The sequence below is a fragment of the Saprolegnia diclina genome (assembly GCF_000281045.1).
Source record: "Saprolegnia diclina VS20 unplaced genomic scaffold supercont1.31, whole genome shotgun sequence".
NCBI classification, from domain to species: domain Eukaryota; phylum Oomycota; class Saprolegniomycetes; order Saprolegniales; family Saprolegniaceae; genus Saprolegnia; species Saprolegnia diclina.
In genome coordinates, this window is record NW_008246098.1 from 241,407 (window position 1) to 267,879 (window position 26,473).

Here is a 26,473-nt window from a genome sequence, read left to right on the forward strand (position 1 = left end):
CCACCAGCCGTGCTGGTACGCAGTGATGAGCTGAAGCAGGACCGGGTTGCAGAGCGTCGCTTCCATTTTGCAGATGCCAATGTGGCTGAGCCGAGATTGCACTTTTCGCGGGTGATGCAGTCACTTTGATGTGATTGGTTGATAGGTTTCAGATCTGTCGTTTGATTGGCTGGCGAATGAAGCCGCTCATTCCGGAAGCGAGTGTTGGTCGACGCCCACGCAAGTATCAACCAGACCATCCATTGATAATATATGTCTTTTGAGCGTCGTTTTGAGCTTCATTTTGAGCGCCACCCGACCATCGCATTGCTCATCGACAAGTGCGTTGCGCGCCACATGCACTCTCGGCTTGTACTAACCTGCATTCACTGCCCTACCCTCGACTAACGGTATATACTAGATGACCCCAGACTCGACGTTCCCAACCGTGAGCCAGGACAACAGGCATGCCGCTGCCACCTGTCTGATGTCGGGATATTGCTGTGACGAGCGCGATGCAAAGCCGCAAGTTGCCAAGAGGCTGACTGCGCAGCGTGGTCGTCACATCACCATGGCGACAACGACTCGAGCTTTAGGACATGGATAACGCCTCCGAGACGCAAGTAGCCGCCTCATCCTGACACACGCAACTGCAGTGATTCGCCTGCCAGAGCGACGCTGGTTGCGCGTCGTCGTATCGAGATGAGCAACGAGTGGTTCGCACGGTCCCAACGAGCCACAGTTCTATGCCCGCAGGGCGCCGTGCCACGTAAGAGAGTTCTTTTATTGTGCACTTGTCATTAAAATACGATGAAATACCAACCCCATCAGGAGCCTTGTACTCTATGCAAGCTTGTCTTTTGTATGGAATCAAAAAACGGCGTCTGTAAAATGGTTTAAAAATACGATATTTTTATTTGTACACGCCAATAGAAATACCACGAGCGCACCCATTTCGAAATCCTCGACAATATATTTGCAAGCTCTGTCATTGCATTCTGTCAATATATGCAATTGTAAACTTAATATATGTATGGTCTTGCACTTTATTAGGGCAGCGCGTTTTTATGTGGCAGATGCCGAATATAGCGATCGAACCGGGGCTGCTGCAGTGTATATCCTGTCAAAAGAGAATATTGGTCCGTGCATATGCATATTCACGCCTTAGCTTGTGCCAGCTGGGTTGCTTCACAAAAGATTCCAACGCCCATGGCCGGTACGACCTCGCTCGCTTCCCCCGCCCCGACGATCGCGGTCGCCGAGGTCCGCCATGGCAGCGTCACCAAGAAGATCGCGGTCTACGAGAAGATGCGCCCGAGCGAGCTCAACCTGATGCTGCATGCGGCCTTCTTTGCGCAAGGGGCGCCCGAGTGGACGACGGACGCCGTCGGCTTTGTGCATGCCAAGACCAAGACCTTTATTCCACTTGCGCTTGGCACGGCCTTTCCGACGCTCTTCCAGCCCAACCACACGTACGAGCTCGTGCTGGCCAAGGCGGCAACGACGACGCCGGCGCCAGTCGTGCCGCCCTCGTCGCGCCCATGGACCGAGCAGCTCTATGCGCTGCTGTCGCAATGGAGTGCCACGTCGCCGTCGGCGCTGAGTCCCGACCAGCTGAATCGCCTCGAGCTTCTCATCGGCCAAGGCCACCCCGTGCTGCGACAGGCATTTGCCACGTACGAAGCCGACAAGTCGCTCGACGGCCTGTACGCGGCCGTGCACCGCGTCTTGGGCGTTGTCTTGCAGCAGCAAAAGTCGTCGTTCACGCGCGTCGTCAACACCCTCTCGGTGCTCAAGCCCCACGACATTGCACTCATCCACGAGCTGTACACCCAAGGTACATCAAGTCTGTTTTGACCGCATCTGCATGCTGACATGGACAGGCAACGAGCTCGTGCTTGCTGCATGGGAGGTCTACGAGCTCGACGAAGACCGCATGGAGTTTGCCGACACGCTCCTGCGTATCGTGCGCTTCAAGTCGCCGGCGGTCGCGTCGCCCTCGACAGCGTCGCCCAGCGTCCTTGTCACTGCTCTCTCGATGGAAGACGTGCTCAAAGAAATGCAGTCGCGCAGCGCCCTCACGAGCCTCCAGTACCAGGGACTACTCCGGCTCTGGCGCGCCAAGAACGACGCCATGGTCGGTGCCATGGAAGCCTTCCAGGTCGACCACGATCTCAAGGAGCTCGTCGAGACGCTCCTCCTCGTCGTCAAGCACGCTGGGTACGTCCCACCGCCTCGTCCCGTGAAACTTCATATGCATCGGATTAGCTTGACCAAGCAAAAGCCGACGCCAATTAGTGTGCCCCGCATCGACCTCGACGAGCTGCACCCGCTCTCGCCGAAAGCGCAAGACGTACGCTCGCCGCCGTCGTACGGGACGTTTGTGCCGGGGTCCGCGCCGTCAACACCCGTGCAAGGCGCGGCGCGGACGTCGTCGTCGCTGTCGGCACGGTCGACGCCATCGGCCAAGCCCGTCGCCAAGGCCGCGCCAGCGTCCAACCTCTCCAAAGCCAAGCCCAACCCAAAGGCCAAGCCAGCTCTGCACGTAGCAACGTCGTTGCCGGATGATGTCGGAAGCCCAGCGAACCTGATCTTGTCACCGTCGCACTACCCGCCAAATTCGACCGAGCTGTACATTGCACAGCTTTTGGAGCGCCTCGTGGCGTCGTCGGACCTTAGCGCGGGCCAGCAAATGGCGCTCAAGACGCTCATCAAGAAGCAAGATGCGCGCTTGTTTGCGGCGGCAACGTCGTTCCAGCACGATGGGGACAAGGCAGCGCTGCTCCCACTGCTGCACGACCTCTGCGGCGTCTTGAACTGGGAAGCCAACCACCAAAGCATCCTCTACACATGGTGCGTCGCCTCTCTAGGCGCAAAATGCGGATCCTAGGATGGCGTAGGATCGTGCCGCTCGAGCAAGACGGGCGTGGCGCTGGTCTTCGCGACCTCTGGGACGCCAACGACCCGCGGCTCATGGCAGCCTACTTTCTCTTCCTTCAGGACCGCAACGAAGACGACTTTACCGACACGCTGCTTCGGCTGGCGACGAGTACCCCACCGGCATCCGACTTGGAGGTGGCCAAGGACGCCCTCGATGACCTCGTGACCGCCGGACGTCTCAGCCAAGACGTCGAAGCGCACTTGGCGCCCGAGGACCCGCGCGTCCTCGCTGCCCTCGACGTATACGCCGACAGCCTCGACATTGTACGTCGCTTGAGCTAAGGAGGAGGCTCATGTGGGATGTAGCCCGACTTGGTGGACACGCTCGAGCGCATTGCGTCGCCGTCGACGGTCGCCAGCCCGCTCTCGAGTCCACGCGCACATGATGAGGACACGAGTCGTGTCGATATGTCGGTGATGGAGAAGCAGATTCTGCACCTTGTCTACGAGCTCGACTTGCCGGACGACGAGCTGCTCGCGCTGAAAACTGCGCTCGTTGAGAATGACGTTGTCGTCCAAGCCGCGATCCAAGTGTTTGAAACCGAGAAGGACGAAGAAGACTTCAAGGACACGCTCCGGCGCGTCGCTCGGCACCGCGCGAGTGCGTCCGAAGCCGTGCCTGATGCCGAGACCGAGGCATAGGACACGCTAGCGTTGGTGTCGGTAACCCCGCATGAAGAAGCACTGTTGTACGAGTCGCCATCATCGTGACGGAGACATTGGGACATGCTGCGGTGCATGTATGCACCGAGGCCATTTGCAAGCACTTTTGCGTGTCTGGTCCAAAGTAGCTGCGTCTGTCTATGCGAGGGCGTACCTGGCGCGAGCGTCCGATCAGGTGCCTTTTCTAAGCACGTGGCTCTTTGCTTTGTGCCAGTGGATCTCGCATCTCTTTATGCCCGCCACGGATGTTAACTGGGAGCGTACCGACAGGTGCTTGGCCCATGGCGCGGAATGCCGAGGGACTTCAAGGTGGTGGTTGAAATGACAAATGGCCGAGTCCAACGACGTTGGTTCATATCGCAGCGGTGATGACAAGTGGGCCAGACAAAGGCAAAGGGGCGGCTTCTATGGGGCGGCGCCATATCATGCGGGTGCGTCGACGGATCGACAAAGACACTGCAGAGAAGCCTTTGCGCTGCATGTCTCGTAACCATTTGATAGGGAATTTGTATCTGCGTATCGAAGCTTGTACCAATGTCCTTCGCACAATTGATATGGTGTAATGGCCGCGGAGCACAGAGGGCAGCGACGTCCAGCGCCGCGCAAGCCAGTGCGTGCCACGACTTGTCAATCACAAATTCCCTAAAAAAAGTACACTTTGCCCTTTGCCACCTTGCACTTGGCTGGAGGAGCAAGAAGCATCGTGTGTTGGTCAGCTGTGTTGGTCAGCGCCACGAATGTTCGTTATTGCACTGTCGCCGAGCAGCGTGTACGACATGGAGTTTGGATGGTCATCGTCGACCATGGCCCGCGGGGTCAACTTGAAGTTGGCCGTGATCACGGACGCATGGTGTCTCAATTCATTTCACAACAAACCCCGTCGCGCATGCATGCTGTTGATGCTTCTTGTTGCTTGTCGCTTGACGGAATATGACCCGATAGAGAAGAGCTTGAAGCTAACGTCGTGGCCGCGACTGTACTTGTTAGTGCAATTCGCAGGCCCTATTTATGACCCAGCAGGCCATGGCGCCTCGGACCGTGTCTCTGGCGCTCTCATGTGCATCGAACCAAGTTTCTATGCGGGCGCCGTTAGGGACACGCAGCTCCCACAAACTCAGTGTGTGCCTCAGTTTTTCATTTACTTTGAGTCCGAGAGTGCAGCATGCCGATGACACAAAACTACCGCATGTGCCTCACCGAAGCCCGGAAGCGCAACGTGTACATTGTCGCCCGCCTCCTCAACGACAGTGCGTCCAAGACCAGCAAGCTGCCGGCGACCAAGCTCTCGGCCAAGCTACCGCTGGTCGCGTACAAGATGGAGCACCGCATCAACGAAGTCGCGCGCGGTCGCACCCTCGACGAAAAGACCATCAAGGTGCTCCTCTTGCACTTGATCCAGCAAGCCCACCGCCGCCGGCGCCAGCAGCACCAGCTCCAGCAGCAATTCGCACAACAGCAACAGCAGCAGCAACAGCAAGTACCGCAGCCGCAGAGCGCGTCGACAGCAGCCGTGGCTGCTGCCGTCTGAGCACCACGCTGCGCGTATTTATAAAATGTTTCAAGTCGCGACCCAGAGGAAGGTCCCGCCGACGCGTGTTGGGTCTGTCACGAAATACCCCACGCGATTAAACTCAGTAGTTAAAACACTAAAATGACATACACTTTGAACCCAATGTGACGATTGCACCTTTGGTCGACCACGAAATATACATGTGTGTGATAGGCCGAGCCGAGGGAAATAGCGTAGTGACTGTATATAATACTTTTATAGCTTCGTTTTATGCGACGGGACCAGAAACACGTGCTTGAACCGGTTGCTTGTCCCATCGCAATGGCGGTTTCGTTTGCACACCGGTCGTCTCACGACTCACGTTGTCGACTCGTTTACAGTTCATATGTGCTACTATCGCAGTGGCACGTGTGGACCGTACACGCTTTGGTGCGCAGTAGCTATAGAACAATGGGGATGACGTCATTCGAGACGGGGCAAGACGTGCGACGCGCGCCGATGGGCGTCCAGTGTCGTCGGTCCGTGCCACAGGCGCCAGCTCTTGATGTCCATCAAGTAGACGCGGCCTTGAAACTCGTACGATAAGAGCCCGGCCATGATCGCCGACGTCTTGTCGAGCAAAAGGGCGCCGTCGACCGCGTGCAGTCGCATCAAGTAGTAGCTCTGCGCGTTGAGGACGACAGAAGGAATCTCACGCGGCGGCCAATGTGGGAACCGCAGCCGCTGTACAACGTATGTACTCAATACGCAGCTGCAGATGAGGGCCATCGAGTGCCCGAGGCGGTCGAGGCTGCCGACAGCGATGACGCCACTCACGCAAGTGAGCTGGAGGTCCATGTCGGTGGCAACACAGCGTCGGTGGATCGTCGCAGCGTACAGCTGCGGGGACTGCAGCGTCCACACAAACGAGACAACCCACGTAAAACTCGAGCTTTTGGACGCATAGAGCAACGTGTACTGCTGCGAGACGCACGAAAAGAGGTCGTTGAGGACGTAGACAAGCCACGTCATTTCGGACGTGGCGAGGAGGGTGGTGTACCACGCTAATGGCGGAGACGTAAAGTACGTGGCGACACCCGCTTGCACAAGCGTAAGCGGGCTCGTGTTGAGGAGCCAGATTGCCGAGAGGCTGCGGACCAGCACGAACGGGCGGCCAAGCCAGACCATACCGACAATACGGTTGACGCAGAGGAGGTTGAGGCACTCGACGTGGCCGCGGCGGTACGCGACAGAGAGCACAAGCGAAGCGCTCACGAGAATGAGGACGATTGTGATGTACTGGACGCAGTAGCCCGACAAGGAGGAAAAGCTCGATGGAATCGCGTTTGGATTTGGTACCATGCTGAGCACCGGTGTCGCCGACGAGATGGCCGTGATGCGCCCTGCGTCACCGCGAAGCGAGAGCACTTCCCGCGTCCCAGCAGCCCACTCGTAGAGGAAGCCCCACCCGTAGAACGACCACGCGCGATCGTGCCGGTCGTCAAGTCGATAGAACCGCTGGAGCGTCGTATTGGTCGCTGTATCGAACAGATACTGGAGCATCGAGACGCCGAGCGCGTCAATGTCGGCAGCCGCCGACGCGCGAAGAACCGGTGTGGATGCAAACGTGGCGTTGTAGGTCATTAAAAAGGCCATCGCTTTCAGTCGCTGCGTGGTGCACTGCGACGGCCGCATCGTGTCCAAGTAGCAGATACCATCGAGGTCGGCATCCGTGCTGTTGGCGCCAAGAAGACTGAAGAGCTCGGACGCGCGCGTGGGCATGAGATACCCCGTGAACACCGAGTGACACATGTTGGTGACGCTAAAGCCGACGTACATGCCATTGGCAGCCGGCCAAGGGGCCACGTCATTACCACAAAAGATGTTGCCGCCACCGAGAAGCAAATTCGAGTTGGAGACGACCTCGTACGGCACGGGTTGGTATTGTGCCTGGAGCGTGAGATCGACGAAAGCTGCCTGTGCGTCACGGTCGGTCACGACAAGGCGCGTCAAATTGTGGACAACGCCGTCGTAGAACACTAGGAGGCTTTTCGGGGGCAGGACGTAGGCGAGATCGATGGCGCCAAAGGGCCCGACCGCTTTTGTTAAGAGGGAAAACCCAGATGTGAGCGGAAGGGACAAGGTGGTATTTTGCACAAGCACCGAGGTCGTCGACACGTTCACGAACGCAAAGAGGGAGCTGCTCCGAAGCAAACTGGCGCCCCCGATACCAGACGTGTTGGTAGTAATGGCCCAGAGGTCGCTGGCCAGCGACCAATACATTTTGAACGATGTCTGTTGACTCGGATGGTAGTGGCCGACGAATTCACTGAGCTGAAGCGAGTAGGTTACGCCCAGTGCACTCTGAATCCAAATGCTGTCGTCCATGCCCGGCGTCTTGTAGTTTTGCCACTGCAGCTGAAAGGTCGAGATCGCATGGGACTCCCAGAAGCGGACTTCGTCCTCAATGGAGAGGGCCGCGCTTGAGATGCTCTCGAGCCATTGTTGTCCGTCACCGGACATTTCCAAGTACTTTACAAAGCCAAGCTGCCACGAGTCGCCCCAGCAAGTGTCCCAAGTCGTCCAGTTGTTGAGGTTCCGCAGACCTATCTCGAGGTACACGGCGCCATTTGACGCCATGCTCCTCGCACAGCGCGCTTGACGGGACGCGGTGGCCGCCATCTCCCACGTCTGGCTCATGTCGAGCCAGCAGTACTGCGTAAACATCCACGGAAGTTGGCACGGATGCATGCGCCGCAGGTTTGCAACCGCTACATCCAAGGATGCATCCGAGTACAGCTGGCGACGGGCACTCGACTCGGCCCATAGAATGACCGTCGTCGACGAATTGTAGAGCTGACTCATGTCGCCATGACCAGGACTGTCGAGTGCAAACGCAGGCTCTTGCGTCGTCAACATGAGTTGCCGATTGAACACATTGGCCACGAACGCTTGTGCGCCGGAGCTGTTGAAGCCCGCCCAGCCATAGTCATTGCTAAGGTCATTGGCGACGACCGAGTAGTAGAGCACATTGCTTGTCAACGTCGCTAGAATGTACACGACGCAGCCCCCAAGCGTGATCCAGCGCGCCTTTTCAAAGAACATTTGCAACAAAGGGCCTTCGGAACTGCGAGACGTGGCTAACGAAGTGACTGGTAGTGGCGGCAAGCAAAGCGACGGGCGGTGGACAGAGCGCCACAAGTTGACGTGAAAATACCGATTGCGCGGCAGGCTCAAGAGACCCGCCATGGCGGCGGTGACAACATCGAGGCGGCCGCTGTCATCCAAGCTCGCAAACGCCACGACCGACGAGTGGTACAAGAGGGGTGGTGCGCCAAGAGCACTGCTCGGAGCGACGGCCATCGACGCATGCCAACGTGACACCGTATACGCAAGGACGATTGATACCAGTTGCACTCCAAAGATGGTGAGTGTACGCAGTGGGGACCCAATTTGAACACTTGCACTCGTACAGTAGACTTGCCAGTCCATGTTGACCAAGGAGCAGTGTCGTTCGAGATGAATGGACGCTGTGATGGGCGCAAAAGTGTCCAACATTATGAGACTGGCCCACGAAAGCGCAAAGCTCAGCGGCGCATATGCGCGCGTGAATGGCGTCGTGAGCGGATGAAGGAGGTCATGGCACGCGTAGCCAAACCACGTGGCTTCGCTCGCAAGAACGAGCGTCACCAACAGGTCATGCTGGTCCACTTGCAATTGCGTGGCCCCGTGGTTGGTGCGCGGCTGCACCGAGGCCGTCGACAAGGCCAAGACCGCCGTGATGCTGCGTACGACAAGGGCGCTGCGGTTGAGCCAGATAGCCGGCACAATGCGGTTAAAGACCGTCCACTGCGCGTGCGCGGTGCGCGTCAGCAGCCAGAGCATTGTCGCCAGTAGCGCCACGAGGCAGAGAACGAGCGACACTGTGCTCGAGACGAACCAGAGATACCAACTCGCGCTGTACAACAGGCCATTTGAGGCGCTCGGTAGCAGCGCGTAGGTATACGACAAAAGCGTCATGGCGTCGTGGTCCCCCTCAAAGCGAATGGCTTCGCGCTGCAGCGTCGCCCAATCGTAGACGCGCAGCCAGCCAAAAAAGGTAAAGTCACCATGCAATAGGTCAATATGGTCAATGTACAAAGTGTCGTTTGCGTCGAGGACAAATTGCATCACCGACAAGTGCAGTGGCAACACCGCCTGCGCCGCTGCGTCCAGCACCGTTCGATTCATTGTCGTGGTGAGAAGCAGGCGGTACGCCCGTGCCGTGGCGTCCAGCTGCCGCACGCAGGCCGCGGTGGCCGACGGCACGTGGGCACAGACACGTGACGCGTCGCCGCCCAGCATCATATGGGCAAAAAGGCCATTGAACGGAGTCCACACATCGAGAATCGGAGCTTGCGTCCCGCACGCGTCATCGAAGGCAAAGGACCGCTGCGGAAATGGGAGCGGCGCGCCGTAGCTGCACATGGGGTTGCCGCCAAGAAAGCACAGCGACGGGTCTTGCCACTGCGTCGGAACGGTGGCGAGCGGAAGTGTCGACAGATCGTCCACCGCGCGCGCCACGTCTGCGTTTTCCAAAGCTTCAAACAGGTGAGCTTGGAACGTGGTGACCGCGACGCGGAGATCGTCGGGCACGCGGACCCAGCGCAGGTCAATGTCGTCGAGCGCGCCGACGGCGTCGTGGACCAATTGAAACACGCGGTTGAGAGGCAATCCGACATCGTAGCTCTCCAGTTGGCGGTTGCCGTTGGCGCCAAACCACAGAGCGCTGTTGAGGACGAGCGACTGGTTGGAGCTGAGCGCGTTAAAGTCATTGAAGAGCGCCATGTACATGTACGACGACGTCCACGACGGCCCTCGGTTCAGTGCCGGAATCGCTTGGATGGGATACGCAAACGTCGTGCCGAGCGCCGTGTGAATCTGGATCTGGTCGTCCAGCCCGATCTGGACGCGGTTCCCGTACTGAAGCTCGAAACGCACCAGACCGCGACGATACCAGACATCGAGTTCGTCGGCGATCGAGAGCCATTGGTGGTCGACGATCGCCGCGACCCAACTGGCGCCACCGAGGTCTGTCACACCCGCCGCAATTTTGTTGTAAAAGCTGTCGTAATTTTGACCCAGCCACACGTCAAGACGCGTATTGCGCAGGACGGCCTCGAGGTACACGGCAGCATTGTCGGTATCGCTCAAGCGACAACGCTCGAGGCGCTTGCTCGTATGCGCGATGGACCAGCGCCGGTTCAAGTCGACCCAACAGTACGGCGTGATCATGTAGTTGAGGTAGCCTGGATCCATGCGGCGCAAGCTCGGAATCGCCGTCTGTGGGCTCGTGAGCTCTTGGTACACGAGGTACCTCGGGTAGACGGGCGAGACGCCGGTCGCCAATCGGTCGTAGACGCGGTAGCGTGGCGCCGCAATGTCTCTAATGTCGAGCGTTGCATTCGGCAGCAGCGCGAGCTGCGTGTTCAAAATGGACTGGAACAACGGGTAGACGTTGTCAAAACCGGGCCAGTACAAGTCGTTTTGGGTCCATGGGAAGAAGAGAATGAGGCCGTAGACGCTCCACGCGGTGGACCACACGACGTAGAGCCAGCCCGCGAGATCCCATCGGCCCAGCATGTGCGTCGTCGGATGCGGCGATAACCCGAAACACCCGCCAGATTTAGGTGTCAGACGACGTCGACGGTTGCCGCAACAGGAACGAAACCGTGTTAAAGGACGCCTGTTCAAAGCTCACATCGGACAGCGGACGCCCTAGATAAGGCACCTAGTAAAACACAGTGTTTAGCGCACTAGGACTAAGAACGTATACCACTCGTTGTGTGTTGTGAGGTGCCAATCGCCGTTTTGACCTCTACGCTGCCTCGGACCCTGGAGTTCCCGGTGACCCTCTTGGTTGCAGGCTGCCCGTGTACCCTGGAGAAGCTACTGGAGACTACTGCCCAGTATGCTTGGCTCCCGCCGGTAGCCTGGCCTGAAGAGACGCCGATTCACCAAGCCGCTCCAAGCGCAGGGCGCATCAGGCGGTGGAAATACTGTGTTGTAGGCTGTAGACGTTAATTGCATCCCATTTTACGACTCGAGGCGACTGAGCTACATTCCCCGCGGACCCGTGTTCGGGCTTCACGAAACGAGAACTTGGAACCCAAATAAGTGCTGGAGCTGTAGGCGCGATTAGGCTTCCACCATCATGTCCCCGCTTTCTACTAAAGACGGGACGCAGTTGCCGAGTTCGAGGAGAGGGGCCCACGTGGCGCAACGCTTGCTTTTTCCATCAAGTTCGTTAGCGAGATGCAAGTGGACGACGGCAAGCTTCTCGCCGGGCAAAACAGCACCAAGATAGCCTCGGGACCAGAACGCCGTACCTAGTGTGAAGGCTTCTCGACGAAATATGGTCTGGTTTTACAAACCTATGAACGCCAACGCGGCGCCGAGTCGGTGCTACTGAATACTAGTAGGAGTTAGTTAATGGGGCACTCGGTCCTCTTCCGTGTCCATCATGTCCCTTTGGAAATGTAGAAACAAATCGTTACGCGAGTTAGTCGCCTCGAGTACCGGTCGCTAGACAGCAGCTACCGCGTTTTTCTTTTCGACCTCTTCAATTTGATTTTTGAGGACCGCTTTACTTTCGTTGAGTTTCGACGTCAAACCCTTGATGAGCGCATCGAGGCGGTCGCTGGCCTGCGCCGAGTTGGGCAAATTCGACATGATGTGGTGCACCTTGGTCTTGACTTTGGCCATGCCACACACGGCCATGTAGTTGGTCTTGGCGAGCGCGAGCCACTGGTACCAATCGTCGGTCATGACCTTGACGAGCATGCCGGTGCTGTTTTGGCTTGCACACCTGAAACCCGCCTCCAAAAGCTTGTTGGGACCAGCGACTCTGTGGCAGTGCACCTTGAGCAAGGCCCAAAATTCGCGCACTTCTTCAAAGCACGTTTTGATACCACCGAGCGCCTTCACGGTAATCTCGAGCGCTATCACGGCGCGTTCGTACGTGTCGCCTTTTGCGTCCAAACTCGCGAGCTCGAGTGTCAAGTCGTTGATCGCCTGGTTGTGCTCTTGCTGCTTCTTGAGCACATCAAGGTACGCAGTCCGCTGCGCAGTCTCGAGGTCTTGAAGGTGCTTGAGCTTGGCACGCTCACCTTCGCGCGAGACTTCGTAGAGGCCCCACAGCACTTTGACGTCGGTCATCTCAACTGTGTCTTGCGCTTGGCGCTCGCGGGCAGCTGCGTCCAGCGATGTCTTGGCCGCATTGACATCATTCTCGTTGTCCGTTTTGCGTTCATCCAGCTTTGCTTGCTTGGCACTTGCCACGGCGCGCGCGATGGCTGCTTGGTTCTTCGTCTCGCAGGCCAGCGTGCTCGCTGTACTCGTCGCTTCGAGGCTCGTCTCGGCCTCGCGCATGGCGTTGGCGGACTGCTGCTCGAGCTCCGCCGCGATCGTCTCCAAACTCGCGGCGATGTCGGCGGTCGCCTGCAGCAACGCTTTGGCTTCGTCGATCTGACCTTCGCCGACGAAATAGAAGGCATATTTGTAGAATTTGAGTGCGTCCATCGACGAGCTGAGGTACGTGGCGCACGCAATGTCCGTGTTGACGACCAGCGTCTGGTACCGGCTTGTGAGACCAATGATCAACGTGTTGCACGGATGCCCATGGGATGCAGCGATTGCGGTTTCGAGAGAGTATGCACCGTCCTCGAGCGACTCCATGCACTTTTTGGCGCTCGTGGCGGCCAGTAATTTCTCTTTGGACGCAACTTTGAGTTTGATCTGGCCGTCGGCGAGCGCTGGTTGGACGTCGGTTTCGTAGTTGTCGAGCGATTCGATTGCGGTCGTCGGGTCGACAAAGCGGGTCGTCATTGAAAGCGTGTTGCTGCGTGTTGTCGGGGCAAATGGAAAATGAACATCTTCGGACCCAAGGATGGAGGCGCTTTGACGGCCTATTTTTGCGTCGTAGTATCTTGCTAGCCATCGGATGGCCTTGTCGCTTTCGCGTTTCCATCATCTTGGTCCCTGACCAAGCACGCGATCGAGTCGCCATGCATATGAACACGTCGAATATGGTGTCTCGACCGGTCATGCAAGTAGCTTTGGACGAGATAGGGCGATCGACTTGATCATTTTTATCGTCGAGTTGATTCTTTTTGTTGTGCAAGGCTCGTTCACGCCGTGGGGCAAGAATCGGCAAGCCCAATCTCGGCTAACGTTACTGTTATACACGTAAGCCGCTTACGGCAGTAGCTTACGGTAAGCAAATGTGCATCATGGGAGGCACATGCTTGCGTTTCTCGATCGGTAAATGGTGCAGGCCTCACAGTAACAACAATAACAACAACAACAATCCCATGCTATGAAGCTCCAGTGACGTCTTGGTGGTGGGCGATGCCACACGGCGTGCCGTCCGTGCAACAGGACAGTTTTTCTGCGCTGCTGAACGTTGCGTGTCGGTCTCGCTAAATTCAGAAACAATCAACTCGGACCTGCGATGCTGGGTTTTGCATTTGCAGTTGCCGGAGTAGATGGACCGACAACCGAAAGTAGACAGCAGAGCACGACAATGTCTCGTAGCATGTCAAAACACATGTTGTGAGACCAAGCTCCAACGAGCGATTGACGACTCTCACTGTGCAATTTCATGTCTTTGGTTGAGAACCTCCGCTTTGTTTCGCCAGAGGTGTTTGCCTGCGAGGCCGCCGACCTCCTTGACACACTCGAGACTGAGAACAACCAAGCGTGCACCAAATGCGCGGCCAAGCTCTCGCAGCTCAACACGCAGCTGAAGCAGGCGACGACCGACCGCGCCAAGGCCGTCGCACAACAACAATCTACGCTCCAGGACAAGAAAGCACACGACCAGCGCCTCAATGCGCATGAGGCGTCGATCCGAATGCACGAAGGTCATGTGGATCGAGAGCGTTGTGAGATCCACCGACTCGAAAATGTCATTCGCAGAGAGCGCCAACGCCAGAGTAACGCAGCGTACGACCTCATTCCACTGCATGGCTTTTTCGCAGGCCTCATCTCGGGCGACCACAAACGCTGCATCCCGCTCTACTCGCAGATCGACGGTCTCATCTCCGTCGCCGAAAACGATCTGGGGGCAGCACAGCGCCGCCGGAGCGACTCCGAACGGGCTCTAACTCACCTCCGCGAAGCCTTGGCGTCGACCAAAGACGCACAGAGAAAGACGCAGGCCAGCATCGAGAAGCTCAACAATGAGCTTGGCAAGCTTCAACATGAGATTGAACAGTTAGACCGCAAGACGAGCTCGACGGGGAAGCAACTGACGAAACTGCATGGCGTGCGAGAAGCAGTCTTGACACTCCGCGCCAAGTACGGTCTTGCCGCGTTGCGAGTTGCACTCGTCGCGAATATCAAGAAGGAGTTTTTCACGGCCATGTGTCTCGAGGACCTTCAACGCCTCGTTCAGCAGCACACGGCAGCGCTCCAGTTGGTCTAACCGCGAGGATTACTATACTGATATTACATGCAATGAATGCACTTTTCGTTTCTCCTCCGATTTCAGTCAATTGCGCGGTGATTTTGACGGTTGAATTGCCTGGTGAGAGCGAGGGATACCGCTGGAGTCTTTCATTGGTCAAAATGGGTGAAAAATCGTCCTTCGATTGGTCAGAGAGATACTCAAACGGCCTCGGATTGGTCGAAAATAGAATTTGCTTTTTGAAGTCCTTGAACAAATGCAGTGTTTGCGTTCAAGCTTAGACTGCAGTGCAATGTAGTAGTGTTCTGTTGTTGTCCACATTTCTCGTGCATTGCCTCGACCCACTCGCCCAAGTTGACGCGAAATATGTTTCCCTTGAGCAAGAGGCCAACTTTGCGTTCGAAACCACGCAGAAGGGTAAGTGGCAGGCCAAGTGAAAATATTGGTTTTCAAGTTGCGGACCAATTGAGAAATTTTCGCCAAATTGCGGACCAAGTGAAAAATACCCCATGTTTTGGCATGCAGGTGCCAACCATTTGCGCGCTATCGAACCCAGTGAGCGTCGCTGGTTGCAAGAAAAGTGCGAATCTCTGCACGACGATGGGATTGAGCTGACGACAATCAATGCAGGAGTCCAGAGAAATCGTTGACGCGCCTCGGGCTCAGCCAATGAATCGACCGTGCATGTGCTGAGGAAGCGGAGGCCATGGTAGGGGCTCTGCATGCGTCCAGTCTACGCTTCTGTCTTGAATTCAGAGCGAACGACCTGATTCGAGAACCCAAAACTGCTCTTATTGAGTGTTCCTTGGCGTCCACATGGAAGGCAACGGCCCTCGTCGGCACTCGCAAAGCATCACAATCAGACCAAGCAAGCAAGGACGGCACTGACGCTAGTCCCTAACAATGATGACGTTATTTTCCCACGCACGGAAACGACGCTGCTGCCTTTCTATCGACGCGAAATCGTTCCCTTGGATGCACTTGACAGCCAGCTGGCGACCGCGCAGCCGGTGATCGCGCGGTCTGCGGTCAACCAGACATGACTTTTCGTGCCAGTGATCAGACGCGGCACTGAACCGAACCGCGCTTGCCACACGCATACTGGGCACGTCGATAACGTGATTGTTGCGACTGGTTGTCCAACTCTGGCCATCCAATCGCTTTCGTCCATGTCGGTGTCAACACGTACACGCTTTGGCCGCGCACGAGACTCCATCCGGTACGTATACCCACGTCCCATACCATAGCCCTCCAAGGTGCGTCTCTCTTGCATCTCTAATACGGTACTCCTCGGTGTTGGCCCTGTCATCGCTGGAAGAATGCATTTCAGCCAATCAAATGCCGCCTGCATACATGTGTGCGTCGATTTTCAGCCAATCACTGACGTCCAAAGGGGCACCATGGCCCATGACTTGTCCGCGCGACGACGGACTGCGCCACGCAGGAACGGTTCGAGAGCTCGCTCATTTTATGGGATGAACGCTCGTAATCAATCCGTAATCTACCCTCTGTTCAACCTACGCCGTAGGCGCCTTTGGTCCGTGCATAAATACGCTGCGCGCCGATCACGTGTGGTGGCGTTGCTGTACCTTGCTGTGATTGGCTAGCGAGAGTTGGCTACAAAAACGCTGCATGTTTTTTCCACACAGCCACAGTGGGACACGCAGTTGGCTCACTTGCATTTGGAGCTCATTTTACTTCAAGCACCAAAAGGCGCATGTGCCAAGGCCCCAAGACCTCGCGGACGCCGCCCCGCTACAACACGATCCAAGCGCTTCTGTCGCCGATGGATGACGCTGAGAATACCGAGGACTGTCTCTCGTGCGAGGAAGACGACGAGTGCACGACAAGCCCCGAGTCGTCGTCGCCGCTCTCGTCCGCCACTTCGTACGTGTACCTTGCATCTGTGTCAAATATGCTCATAGTATGAGTAGACCGGACCGCAGTACCCGCGCGATTCTGGCGCGTCTCAAAACTGGCCAAGATGTCTGCGTCGTTGTCGACCGTGGGCACGTCAACTGGGTCGCGTCGTACATGCAGTACGGCTTTGACTCGAACAGCATTTTTCGCTCGATCGTGCCAGTCCGACCAACGTCGACGCCGTGGACGCAAGATGAACTCAACTACGTCCAGGCCATCCAGCGCTGCATCAAGGACGGCCATGTCCGGGTGCCGTACGGCCGCTGCACGGCGACCTTTATCGCCGAGCGACTGCACACGACCCGCGAACGCGTGCACCGGTATCTCAAGCTCGTGCCGTCGCCGTCGTCGGCGGATGGTGCGACCGCGTCCGCGCTTGCCGAGCTCAAGGAACTCCGGAGCTATTTTTTGAGTACGCTCGAGCGCTCCGTGCTCACCGTCATGGCCAACGTCGGCCTCGATCAGTCGTGGGTTGTCGCAATCAAATACTGACGACGATTCTTCTATATATTAAACAAAATTACTTTATCAAACGCAATGTTCTCGCGTGCACAACAACACCAAGAACTACGACTCGTAGGTTTAGCCTGTTCATAAAAGGCTATTACGCGTCGGTTTGTATGCAAGGGAGAAAGATCGCGGTGGGCACCTGGGTCAACAGAGCTGCTGTCGTACATAAACACGCTCCGTGCTAGTCGTTGTGGTCAGTGCATGAGTCATGCCCTTGGTATTTCCGCTGCAAGGTGGATTCGTGTGGTATAAATGTGCACCCTTCTCCGACGCCAAGCGCACGTTTACTCGCAGCCAAAGCGAAGCCTCCAGTAGCATACAGTTGTTGAAATGAGTTATTAACATGCAATTATATAGTGAAGATGGTGGACTTCCTAGAGCGCTCGTGAGGTGGACTTCCTAGAGCGCTCGTGAGGTCAGTAGCTTACAGTACATACCTTTGAACCAGAAGTCGTTGGCGTTGGCACCCTTCTTGTCGCTGCGTGTCTGTGTGATATCACCACGCCAAGTTGAAGTTTCTCCTTTCGAAATGCCCTGAGTCGGCTACATTACTGTATACCAAGTGACGGCTGCAATATTTGCGTGCGTGGCTCTGTGTTTATACTCTGGGCCAATTCAACCTCGCTCGTATGCTGCGATGGTTTGGAAGCCGATCGCTGCCGGGTCTCCGCATCGTCTATAGCGCGCATACGAGCCGTTCTTCCAGTGTAGGCCGTAGATTACGCTCCATGCAAATGACTACGGGGCGCCTTGTCGCAAGCGCGCCGCGGCTCTGTGCAGCGCAGTCGTGCTCGATAATATCGCATGGGCGCCAAGCACGAGCGTGTCGCGTGACGCACCCGCCGCCAGGAGCGCGTGCATGGCCTCCATCTGCGCTAGAAGCACGTCATAGCGCGCACGGGCATTCGGAGGCTACGCGGTGACGCATGAGTTTCCAGCATGCCGAGGTCGCGTGCACCGGGTCGAGGCTGTAGCAGGTCGGGTCGATCGTTGGTGGTCCGTGGGTCCAGTGGCCGCCGACGCAGCTGTCCTCGCTGACGACCGATGATGGCGCGTCCGACGACGACGACGGCGAGGAGAGGTGGGCCCAGCTGCTGCTGCACGGCGACGCCACCGATGCAGGGCTCTGCATCGCACCTTGGCTCTTCCTTTGCACTGTGTTTAAAACACTGGATCATGGCGGCGAAAGAAACACATAGGATTAGCCGAGAATGATTGTCGTCCAATCTGGTTCGATCAAACCACCAGTTGAAACACTGTATGAGGCCTTTACAAAACACTGCATACTGGCCAAATAAAACACTGGATACAAGCCAAACACTGGCTGCGGACAAGAACACTGGATGCGGGACAAAGACACTGGATGCGAGACAAAAACACTGGCTTGCGAGCCACTGCTGGTGTCGACAGCGATGCGGCGTCTCCTTGCACAGACCATGTTTGGTGGCATGAATGCAGTTGTTGTTGAAATGAGTTATTGACATGCAATTATAAAGATGGTATGAACGCTGTTGTTGAAATGAGTTATTAACATGCAATTATATAGTGAAGATGGTGGACTTCCTAGAGCGCTCGTGAGGTTTGGCCGGTACGTCAAGCTGAGGGCGCATGGTCAGGGCTCGGGATTGTGTTGGGAATGAGGTAGCGAGCACACCAAGGATCGGCGCGTAGGGAGGATCGGCGCGTAGGGATGGTATGAACGCTGTTGTCGCAACGCTGAGCGCGTGCCCTTCCACGCCCCTATCTTTGGCGACGCAGCTTCCGAGCTTGTTTTTGCAAGGTCGCACAGCCAAGCTCGCCACCGACTTTTCTGCCGAGAAGAAGCTGATGCGACTGGCATGTAATAGCTGCATATCCTAGTACCTATCCTGCGCCATTGTGGCAGGTCATAGCTAGCATCAACAACACACTTTGCATGCATCTTGCGCTCAGGACTCCTAGCCCAAATAAATTAGCCTCGTCCGAACGTCGACCTGTGTCCTTCCCGCAAGGATGCCGCTTCAACAATACAAGGTGGACTTTATACTAAGACGCGCGGCCAACTCGGCGCATGACACGATCGGCGTCGGCGGCCCTTCAACGAACCAAGTTGCGTGTTTTTGTGCATCCGCCCACGTGGCGCCACGGAAAATGGCGCGCGAAATAAAAACACGGCTTCGAAATTTTGCGTTTTTTCTCTTTTTTGCGTTTTATTGTGCGAGAACTAGGTTGACGACAACGACGACGACGAGGGTGACGCGTGGTGCTGCTGCGCGTGCACGGGGTGCTTGACCGTGACGACCCAGCTCTGGTCGAGGTGCTCCTTCTCCATGATGGCGTCGATCTCGGACTGCAGACCCTTGAGAAAGTCCACTTTGCAATCTTTGAGAATCGTGACTTGGGTCGGCGACATGCCCACAAACTTGCCCATGGCCGCGTGGTCCCGCTTCTTGATCGCACGCAGCTTCTTGGAGACGCGGAGGCCCTCGCAGTGCAGCTTCTCGGCAATGTACGTGTCCATCATGCGCCCTTGCGGCACACGCATGTGGCCCGCCTGCAGCAGTCGCACGAGCTCGACGCAGTAGCGCGTCTCGGCAATGGACCACGGCTCGTGGAGCTTCCGGAGCGGCATGAGCGAGTAAAACACCGAGTTCTTGTCAAAGCCGTACATATAATACGTGGCCTGCCAGTCGACGACGCCAGCGGCCGTGAGCACAACGCAGACGTCTTTGCCAGTCTTGAGGCGCGCAATCGTCGATGGTTGCCGGGCACTAGAAGTCACACGATAAGATCTCATATCCGGCATAAGGATGCAACGTACTTGGCACGCGACGGCTTGGTCGGAGGCGCAAGCGGCGCCGGTGTCGGTGTCGGCGGGACATCCCGACGCTCCTTCTTGAACGGCGGCGACTCGAGCGTACTTGTAATGTCGTCCATGGTCATCTTGCGCTTCTTGGAGAGCGGCTTGAGTTCTATGCGCGACGATGAGCCTATGGACTTGTCGCACTTGGACCAAGTACCTGTGGTGGTGGTCGTCGTGACGGGGCACGAGATCTGTCGGTCAATGCTGGCAAGGGGCGGGATCTGCATCGAGATGCTGCGCACGAGACGTGGCAGTGGCGCAAACTTGCCAAACTGTTGAAGCAGATGCAATGATGGCAGCAGCGGCGACGACGACGACGACGACGACGAGGTGGGTGTCGACGGTTGTGGCAAAAGCGGCTTTAGCATGGGCGGTGCCAGCGGTCGCCGCCAGCCGCCTGTCGACGGCGTGGATGCTGTTGTCGCGGTGTGGTCGCGGTTGTTGACAATGATGCACATATGCGGCGAATTGAAGTGTGAGGTGTCCACGCCAAGGCCCATTTGACGCCATCTTTTCTTTGTGTCGGTGTAATGACCGTATTTATGGAGGCGGGCTGCACGTGGAAACGGATTGTATATGATCACAGTGCATAGTGGGATGCCCGTGTCATACGACTGCGCGGCCGAACACGAGCGACATGGCTCGTAGAGACCCGGCTGCGCGCTGCGTGCGCCACGTACCTCCATAATGTAACGCTCGGCGTTATAACGCTTGTTAACACGACTGAAACGGCAAAGTGGCTTGAAATGCGCGATCTAACACAGGTTCGAACGCGTTCCTAACACTTGGGTGGCCTTGTCGGCCATAGACAGGGGCAAACGTCTTGGTTTCAATATTTGGCGACCACGGGATTCGTTCGGCGAGTGTGATGGGAGTCTGTTCCAGTAGGTCGTGGTGGATGCTGCTGGAGCTCGTGGTGATGTCCTCGGAATCACGCGCTTCAAGCTTTGCTAGCCACGTGGTGTATCTTTCAAGCGGAACTCGGTCGGGGGAGGTGCAGCGGTAGTAGTACACGCTCCATCTCCACGCCGCCTCGTCGACCGCCACCATTATAATTGCAGGAGAATCTTTACGTTACTCACACGCTTGTCCTCAAGAACACATCGCTTTCTTTTGCAGCGGGCATAAGGGACGGCGCGTTTACTGCAACACGTCGGTCGCGGTGATGCGAGCGAGGGGGCAAAGCAGCTGCCGACACCATATTTCCCCATCATCAACGCCATAAACACGAGAGAAATCGGTGCTTGTCCATGTGCCATTTCTCGTACCCATGTGACCGCGCCAGTTTGTCCAACTAGTCGCACCCAACTTCAACGCGTCCGTATACGTTAATCCAGTGCACAACGTCGAGGCAAACTCGCCATCAACGTGCGGCTAGGAGGATTTCGCGCACCACTTGGTGGGACCGTACGGTGCGACGACAAGCGGTAGTAAGCTCACCCATTTTAGCAGCCTCGTTCGCCAAACTTGCTAGAGTATATCACCACAAAGATATACCATACCCCACGCCGCTCGATGCGACAGAGGCCGTCGCGCCACCGACGACGACTACAGAGTATCCGACCACCCAACGAGAAGACGACAGCGCCAAGGTGAACCGTGCATGGGTGCGTCGCCAACCGGTTCCGTGTGCGATACGTGCTGCGTTCAAACTGTACAGTGGGCCGCCTCGATGTTTCCACTTGCCGCCCATTTCGATCCACAGTAAACGCGCCGAGAATCTGCCGTCCAATGGTTGGGTGCATTTATCCAACGTGTCGTTCGGTCGGTCGAATCAGGCATTGATATCATTTTGCGCTCGCTTACGTCTGCGCTCGCCATTACGCAAAACATTGAGCGCCGTCTCTATGGCACACCGACTAGAAAACCATTATAGAGTGGAGTCGTGTAAATTGCATTTGTGCCAGCCGGTGATGCGAAGACGACGGGTTCTTTTGAACGATCGCCTGTCGGGCGCGCGCGGTCTCTGCGGCCGCCACGTTGCGCGCGCGTTCCGCCGCCGTGACCAACAGCAACACCAGGGACAAGCACGTCGACATCTTCTCAGCCACGCGCGGTGCGTGGTACTTGCTACGGCACAGAGATGCGGTCGTCGGACAGAGCGCACATACCAGTGGCGATCTAGGTACTACCCATCCGAGTAGCCTGGCGCAGACCATGCTTGCAGACCACCGCCACGGCACGATAAGCCCTCGGGTGTCGATGGCATCCGTTGACGGTATTGATGCAGCAAAGGCGCAAAGACGAAGCGCGTTTACTTGAACGTCGTACGACGGGACCTGGCTCTTCTTGGGTGCATTTTGCGCGCTGGGTATGTGTACACGACGACGTGTATGAGGCCCGTCTCTGTAAAGCTATCTACGCGTCAAAGAGGGCACCTCGTTTTGCGACGGTCGGACTGGTGACGCGACCGATACACTGCGATGCAGCTGCAGCACTCGCGGCGGTGACCCGGACGAGCTCATGTTGGCGCGGTTGACAACGCTGCGAGGACGGTGTACGTGCAATCTGGCCTGCGCGCAATGCTCGCACTTTGACGACGTATGTCCATCAAGGTGTCATCTTCACATTTTGGCTTGCTACGACTTGGTGGCGCCGCCATCTCCATCTTCTCGACTCGCCGATAAGCCGCGATCTGTCGCCGCAGCCACGCTGCTCCTCTCGCTGCGTGAGGCAACATAAGACGATTCTGCTTGCTGAACCAAGCCGCAACCCTAGTCCTTCAAGGCTGGCGCCATTGCGACTTCCACATACTAACTAGTAGCTGGTGGGGTCATGGGCGCAAGGTCGCGTCTCTGGTGCCAACGGTTTGGCGAACACTGGCACCCCGATATGCACCATACAGCGTATATTCCAGTGCACTCGCCTTGCCCAGCATTCCGTTCGGGAGCGCCGTACGTTGCAAAAACCCGTTTTTCATGGACAGATTACGGTAATTTGACACCGTCTTGGAGCACGTCTTGGAGCGACCAGCCCCAGCCGCGGGTGCTGTCGGCGACCTTCCAGTTTGCATACACCCAACCGCGCGGCGCCTTGTTGACGACCGGGACGAGCTTGGCCGCGAGAGCTTGCTTGTCGGCCGGCGTCGTGGGCGCAGAGGCATTGGCACCGACGCCGAGCGTCCACGCACCAATGAAAAGCGGCTCATGCGACTTCCAGCCGTCGATGCGAGCGGCCCACGTCGCCGGGTCGGAGGCCAGTGCCGTGTCGTTCATGCCTGGCAGCAGCTGCCACTCGTGCCACGCGTGCGTGATCTTCTCGGGCAGATCCGGGTTGATGAGAAAGTTCATGAACGTCTTGTCTTCCGACATGACGGACGCCACGTCGCCCGGTCGCTGGAACGACCGGCTCGCACACGTCGTCACGACCATCGATTCGGACAGGCCGCGCACGTTGCGATAGGCGTTCATGTAGTAGTAGAGGAGCGACCGGAAATGCGCGCTGTCGTCCGGCGTCGAGAGGAGGCCAATGCCCAGGAGCGCCGGCGCCTTGGCGTACCGCGTGGCCAAAAAGATGGTCGTGTTGAGCGTCGTGTTGTACTTGGCGAGCGGGACCTTGGTGTCGCCCGGGTCGGGCCAGTGGTTCCCATTCATCGTCGCGTACAAGTCGATGAGCACCGAGAGGTTGTACTTGGGTGCCCACGTCTGCACCGCTGTGTCGAGGTACGCGAGGGCGCCCGGCGCAAACGTCGCCCACAAGCTGCTCTTCGTGTCCGAGTTGGTCGTCGCACCGCCAATCCAGTACCCGACCGGAATGCGGATCGTGTTGAAGTTGGCAGCCGCGATCGCAGCAATGTCACTCTCGGTGATCCAGCTCTTGCGGTGCGCCTCAAAGCGCGCGCCGAGCTGGCCTTTCACGCCGGCGGCCGCCGACGCGTACGCTGCCGCCGCGTCGACCTCGGTCCACGTCGCATTCGCCGGCAGGTCCTTCCAAATGTCAGAGCGCGGACTCATCCATTGCTCGGCGACGAGCCAGCCGCCAAGGTTGACGCCACGCACGGGCACGCGGCCGGCTGCGATCGCCTGCGCCACGTGGAATGTCGTCGGCGCAGGCCGCGCCGCCACGTGCAGGCCGACGATCGCGGCCGCGAGGATGCCGACGGGGAAGAGGAGCCAGATGACGCGCCGCAAGGACGCCTTGCAGCCGCTCACGCTCTCGCGGGGCGCGACCGTCTCGGCGTTCGGAACCGCCGGGCTCTTCATCGATTTGTGAGAAAGGCTGCACCGGACGTGAAGCGTACCGTAGGCTCAACCTACGGTTAGCACCGGTCGACGGCCGCCGGTGCGTCGCTGGTCGCGAGATGGTAAGCGCATTGGGATATCGCTGATGGACATGAGCGTAGCTGTCAAGGCCTGGCCGAGGGCGTAGTCGCTACAGCCATAGTGTCTTAGCTACCCTCTTGCGATAACGTGTGCGATCTGAGTAGTTAGCATTACTTAGGCTAAGGGTCTTGAGAGTTATGGGCCAGGAGCCTAAGTGTAGTACAGATTGTGAGAACCAAAGTCCGCAAATAATTGGTTCATTCCACCCACCTGAATTCGCTTAGATGAGTGAATAGAAGATGCAGCAACGCGTGTGATTGGATACAGCTGTGGCAAAGTGCACTTTTGGAGCGAATATGGGCGAGAGCCAGAACGCAGGACGTGTGCAATGACGTGTGACGCCATAGAGTCGGCCTTGCCACGAGCATCGGCCGAGGTGGCGCTGTGCACGCAGTGGCAAATGCCGACTTATAGCAAGGGTTAATGCACTGTGTATTGACCCTAGCTACTAGCGATGAGGTTTTACGTACACTAGTTGTGGCTCACAGTATAAACTTACTGGTATCGTGCGCAACACTCGATTTTAGGTTGGCAGTAGGGCCAGGAGTTAAGTGTCGTCGCGTCGGTTGTCCAAGCCAAGCCAATTCCCTTGGTCCAAGCTAACGACAGCGCATTCTACTCTGCTTGTTTCCGAGGCGGGACTTGTTCCATGATCTCTCTCAGGAACGCAGGTTCGTTCTCCGTCGGATGCATGCTTGGAGCTACAACTTTGAGAAGGCTGGAGCAGGTACGCTTGGACTGTTCAAGCTCAAAAGATGCCCTGATATCGCCCGCTATCGTAATGCGTTTGCTTGGAAGGTCATGAATGACACTGTGTACACAATTTCCGAAATCGATCGTGTGTAACGTAAAAATAACGATCAAATGAATTTATGAGGCTCACGTCGTTTGTCCACGAAAACACTAGACACTATGGTACGATTTGGCATTGTCATCGTCGCCATTGTCGTCCGCGTTGATGTTGTCCTTCGTATCGTTCTGGTTCTCGGAGGACGGAGAACGGCAGCACCGGTTTTCGAGGGTGTACACTAGTAGAGCAATCCAGACAAGGATGAAGCCGGCGAGCTTGGCCATCGAGAGTTCTTCGTGGTAGATGCAAACGCCCACGAGAAACTGGAGGCTCGGCGTGATGTACTGCAGCACACCGAGCAGCGTCATGGGCACGGTCTTGGCGCCGGACGAAAAGAAAAGGAGCGGCACGATCGTCAAGACGCCGGCACCGACAAGAAGCACCTGGGTCTTCGCACTGCCGTGGCCAAACGCCGGGTCCAGTCCCTTGACTTGAACGACAATCAAGTAGGCCAGTGCAAAGGGACTCAAGAGCAGTGTCTCGACGGCCAGACCGTAGAACGACGAGAGCGGTGCCGTCTTCTTGACGAGCCCGTACAAAGCAAACGTCAAGGCGACGGTCAGCGCGATCCACGGGAACTTGCCGTACGCAACGGCCGTCACGACAAGACCTGCAGTCGCGAGCCCCATCGCTGCCCACTGCCATGCAGCGAGGCGCTCATGGAAGAGGACGACACCGAAGGCGACGTAGATGAGCGGGTTGATGAATGCGCCGAGGCTCGCCTCGACAATGTAGCCGGCGTTCATGGCCCAAATACAGATGAGCCAATTTCCAGTGACAAAGAGACTCGAGAGAAGGTACGTACCGAGGACACGGCGGCTGGCGATCGCACTAAGAAAGGCCTGGCGATGACCAAAGCACAGCAGCCAGAGAACGAGGACGAGGCACGACCAGACGAGGCGGTGGCACACGAGCTGCAGCGCGGGCGTCGACGCGACCTGCTTCCAGTAGATGGGAATGAAACCCCAAATCGTAAACGCCGCTGTGAGCTGCAGGACGCCCGCTGTACTCATTTCCAATCCAAATGCAAAATGCGGCGCTGGAGACCTTGAAGCCATATCGAGTTGGAACATTGGCGAAACGCGACGAAGGTATGAGAGCCAAGCAGCACCATTCCTTTGTGACTGCGTGGACAGCGGGACAGCGGGTGAGAACCATCTGGCGTCGATGGACCTTCACTGAGCTCGAGTCCACCGTATTGTGAATGAAGGTCTTACTACGTACAGCACCACAGAACCGGCACTTGCCAGCGCAACTTGGTGGCAATAGCACCCTTACCTGTGAGCGATACAGAGCCACCGGTGAGCAGTTCTCTTCACACGCTGTTATCCATGGAATTTGTGACGTTGGTCCATGGTGACGGTGTAGACTGACGGTTACTCGGCGGTTTCTGTCGCTCGTCTCACGACGCACGAGTGGTCAAGAAGAGCCGTCGCCGAGAAGCAGTCGACCTGACCATGACAATACGCCTTACATGTCCCCCGGACGCTCGTTGACTATCTCGGGGCGT

The 26,473-nt window shown here is 57.1% G+C and overlaps 10 protein-coding genes across 12 annotated transcripts; 4 read left to right on the forward strand and 6 right to left on the reverse strand.

Moving 5' to 3' along the window:
- Nucleotides 1–1,107: 1,107 nt before the first annotated feature.
- SDRG_09684 (hypothetical protein) lies at nucleotides 1,108–3,621 on the forward strand. Its single transcript, XM_008615633.1, has 5 exons — nucleotides 1,108–1,816; nucleotides 1,863–2,199; nucleotides 2,248–2,832; nucleotides 2,880–3,183; nucleotides 3,226–3,621. The coding sequence occupies exons 1-5, from the start codon at nucleotides 1,129–1,131 to the stop codon at nucleotides 3,559–3,561; spliced, it is 2,250 nt and encodes a 749-aa protein (XP_008613855.1). The 5' UTR covers nucleotides 1,108–1,128; the 3' UTR covers nucleotides 3,562–3,621.
- A 1,040-nt stretch (nucleotides 3,622–4,661) lies between these two features.
- SDRG_09685 (hypothetical protein) lies at nucleotides 4,662–5,255 on the forward strand. Its single transcript, XM_008615634.1, has one exon. The coding sequence runs from the start codon at nucleotides 4,745–4,747 to the stop codon at nucleotides 5,108–5,110; it is 366 nt and encodes a 121-aa protein (XP_008613856.1). The 5' UTR covers nucleotides 4,662–4,744; the 3' UTR covers nucleotides 5,111–5,255.
- Nucleotides 5,256–5,317: 62 nt separating this feature from the next.
- Nucleotides 5,318–10,730, reverse strand: SDRG_09686 (hypothetical protein). Its single transcript, XM_008615635.1, has one exon. It carries the CDS (start codon nucleotides 10,691–10,693, stop codon nucleotides 5,555–5,557), a length of 5,139 nt encoding a protein of 1,712 aa, XP_008613857.1. The 5' UTR covers nucleotides 10,694–10,730; the 3' UTR covers nucleotides 5,318–5,554.
- Nucleotides 10,731–11,620: 890 nt separating this feature from the next.
- Nucleotides 11,621–12,963, reverse strand: SDRG_09687 (hypothetical protein). The gene has a single exon (XM_008615636.1). It carries the CDS (start codon nucleotides 12,935–12,937, stop codon nucleotides 11,636–11,638), a length of 1,302 nt encoding a protein of 433 aa, XP_008613858.1. The 5' UTR covers nucleotides 12,938–12,963; the 3' UTR covers nucleotides 11,621–11,635.
- Nucleotides 12,964–13,712: 749 nt separating this feature from the next.
- SDRG_09688 (hypothetical protein) lies at nucleotides 13,713–14,586 on the forward strand (the record flags this gene model as incomplete). Its single annotated transcript, XM_008615637.1, has 2 exons — nucleotides 13,713–13,974; nucleotides 14,092–14,586. The coding sequence occupies 2 exons, from the start codon at nucleotides 13,713–13,715 to the stop codon at nucleotides 14,535–14,537; spliced, it is 708 nt and encodes a 235-aa protein (XP_008613859.1). The 3' UTR covers nucleotides 14,538–14,586.
- A 1,620-nt stretch (nucleotides 14,587–16,206) lies between these two features.
- On the forward strand, nucleotides 16,207–16,977 carry SDRG_09689 (hypothetical protein). The gene is made up of 2 exons (XM_008615638.1): nucleotides 16,207–16,406; nucleotides 16,454–16,977. Exons 1-2 carry the CDS (start codon nucleotides 16,237–16,239, stop codon nucleotides 16,929–16,931), a joined length of 648 nt encoding a protein of 215 aa, XP_008613860.1. The 5' UTR covers nucleotides 16,207–16,236; the 3' UTR covers nucleotides 16,932–16,977.
- A 293-nt stretch (nucleotides 16,978–17,270) lies between these two features.
- SDRG_09690 (hypothetical protein) lies at nucleotides 17,271–18,119 on the reverse strand. 3 transcript variants are annotated; one of them, XM_008615639.1, is made up of 3 exons: nucleotides 17,908–18,115; nucleotides 17,387–17,861; nucleotides 17,271–17,344 (listed from the first exon to the last, which is right to left on the reverse strand). In XM_008615639.1, exons 1-2 carry the CDS (start codon nucleotides 18,079–18,081, stop codon nucleotides 17,688–17,690), a joined length of 348 nt encoding a protein of 115 aa, XP_008613861.1. In that variant the 5' UTR covers nucleotides 18,082–18,115; the 3' UTR covers nucleotides 17,271–17,344; nucleotides 17,387–17,687. The 3 variants fall into 3 exon arrangements, with proteins under 3 accessions (XP_008613861.1, XP_008613863.1, XP_008613862.1); XM_008615641.1 differs by having other exon boundaries at nucleotides 17,271–17,348; XM_008615640.1 differs by having other exon boundaries at nucleotides 17,387–18,119.
- A 965-nt stretch (nucleotides 18,120–19,084) lies between these two features.
- SDRG_09691 (hypothetical protein) lies at nucleotides 19,085–20,294 on the reverse strand. The gene is made up of 3 exons (XM_008615642.1): nucleotides 19,949–20,294; nucleotides 19,750–19,900; nucleotides 19,085–19,699 (listed from the first exon to the last, which is right to left on the reverse strand). The coding sequence occupies exons 1-3, from the start codon at nucleotides 20,289–20,291 to the stop codon at nucleotides 19,153–19,155; spliced, it is 1,041 nt and encodes a 346-aa protein (XP_008613864.1). The 5' UTR covers nucleotides 20,292–20,294; the 3' UTR covers nucleotides 19,085–19,152.
- A 2,274-nt stretch (nucleotides 20,295–22,568) lies between these two features.
- SDRG_09692 (hypothetical protein) lies at nucleotides 22,569–24,010 on the reverse strand. Its single transcript, XM_008615643.1, has one exon. It carries the CDS (start codon nucleotides 23,991–23,993, stop codon nucleotides 22,719–22,721), a length of 1,275 nt encoding a protein of 424 aa, XP_008613865.1. The 5' UTR covers nucleotides 23,994–24,010; the 3' UTR covers nucleotides 22,569–22,718.
- A 929-nt stretch (nucleotides 24,011–24,939) lies between these two features.
- On the reverse strand, nucleotides 24,940–25,981 carry SDRG_09693 (RarD protein). The gene has a single exon (XM_008615644.1). The coding sequence runs from the start codon at nucleotides 25,974–25,976 to the stop codon at nucleotides 25,017–25,019; it is 960 nt and encodes a 319-aa protein (XP_008613866.1). The 5' UTR covers nucleotides 25,977–25,981; the 3' UTR covers nucleotides 24,940–25,016.
- Between the last annotated feature and the right edge of the window lie 492 nt (nucleotides 25,982–26,473).

Coding starts and splice junctions, on each gene's coding strand:
- SDRG_09686 (XM_008615635.1), bottom strand. CDS start 10,693: ATGCTGGGCCGATGGGATCTCGCGGGCTGGCTCTACGTCGTGTGGTCC.
- SDRG_09685 (XM_008615634.1), top strand. CDS start 4,745: ATGCCGATGACACAAAACTACCGCATGTGCCTCACCGAAGCCCGGAAG.
- SDRG_09684 (XM_008615633.1), top strand. CDS start 1,129: ATGCATATTCACGCCTTAGCTTGTGCCAGCTGGGTTGCTTCACAAAAG. Junction 1,817..1,862: donor CCACGAGCTGTACACCCAAG/GTACATCAAGTC, acceptor TGACATGGACAG/GCAACGAGCTCGTGCTTGCT. Junction 2,833..2,879: donor CAAAGCATCCTCTACACATG/GTGCGTCGCCTC, acceptor AGGATGGCGTAG/GATCGTGCCGCTCGAGCAAG.
- SDRG_09693 (XM_008615644.1), bottom strand. CDS start 25,976: ATGAGTACAGCGGGCGTCCTGCAGCTCACAGCGGCGTTTACGATTTGG.
- SDRG_09689 (XM_008615638.1), top strand. CDS start 16,237: ATGTGCCAAGGCCCCAAGACCTCGCGGACGCCGCCCCGCTACAACACG. Junction 16,407..16,453: donor CCGCTCTCGTCCGCCACTTC/GTACGTGTACCT, acceptor TAGTATGAGTAG/ACCGGACCGCAGTACCCGCG.
- SDRG_09687 (XM_008615636.1), bottom strand. CDS start 12,937: ATGACGACCCGCTTTGTCGACCCGACGACCGCAATCGAATCGCTCGAC.
- SDRG_09691 (XM_008615642.1), bottom strand. CDS start 20,291: ATGGGCCTTGGCGTGGACACCTCACACTTCAATTCGCCGCATATGTGC. Junction 19,901..19,948: donor CACGACGACCACCACCACAG/GTACTTGGTCCA, acceptor CGTCGCGCATAG/AACTCAAGCCGCTCTCCAAG. Junction 19,700..19,749: donor ACCAAGCCGTCGCGTGCCAA/GTACGTTGCATC, acceptor TGTGACTTCTAG/TGCCCGGCAACCATCGACGA.
- SDRG_09692 (XM_008615643.1), bottom strand. CDS start 23,993: ATGAAGAGCCCGGCGGTTCCGAACGCCGAGACGGTCGCGCCCCGCGAG.
- SDRG_09690 (XM_008615639.1), bottom strand. CDS start 18,081: ATGCAGAGCCCTGCATCGGTGGCGTCGCCGTGCAGCAGCAGCTGGGCC. Junction 17,862..17,907: donor CCTGCTACAGCCTCGACCCG/GTGCACGCGACC, acceptor GTCACCGCGTAG/CCTCCGAATGCCCGTGCGCG.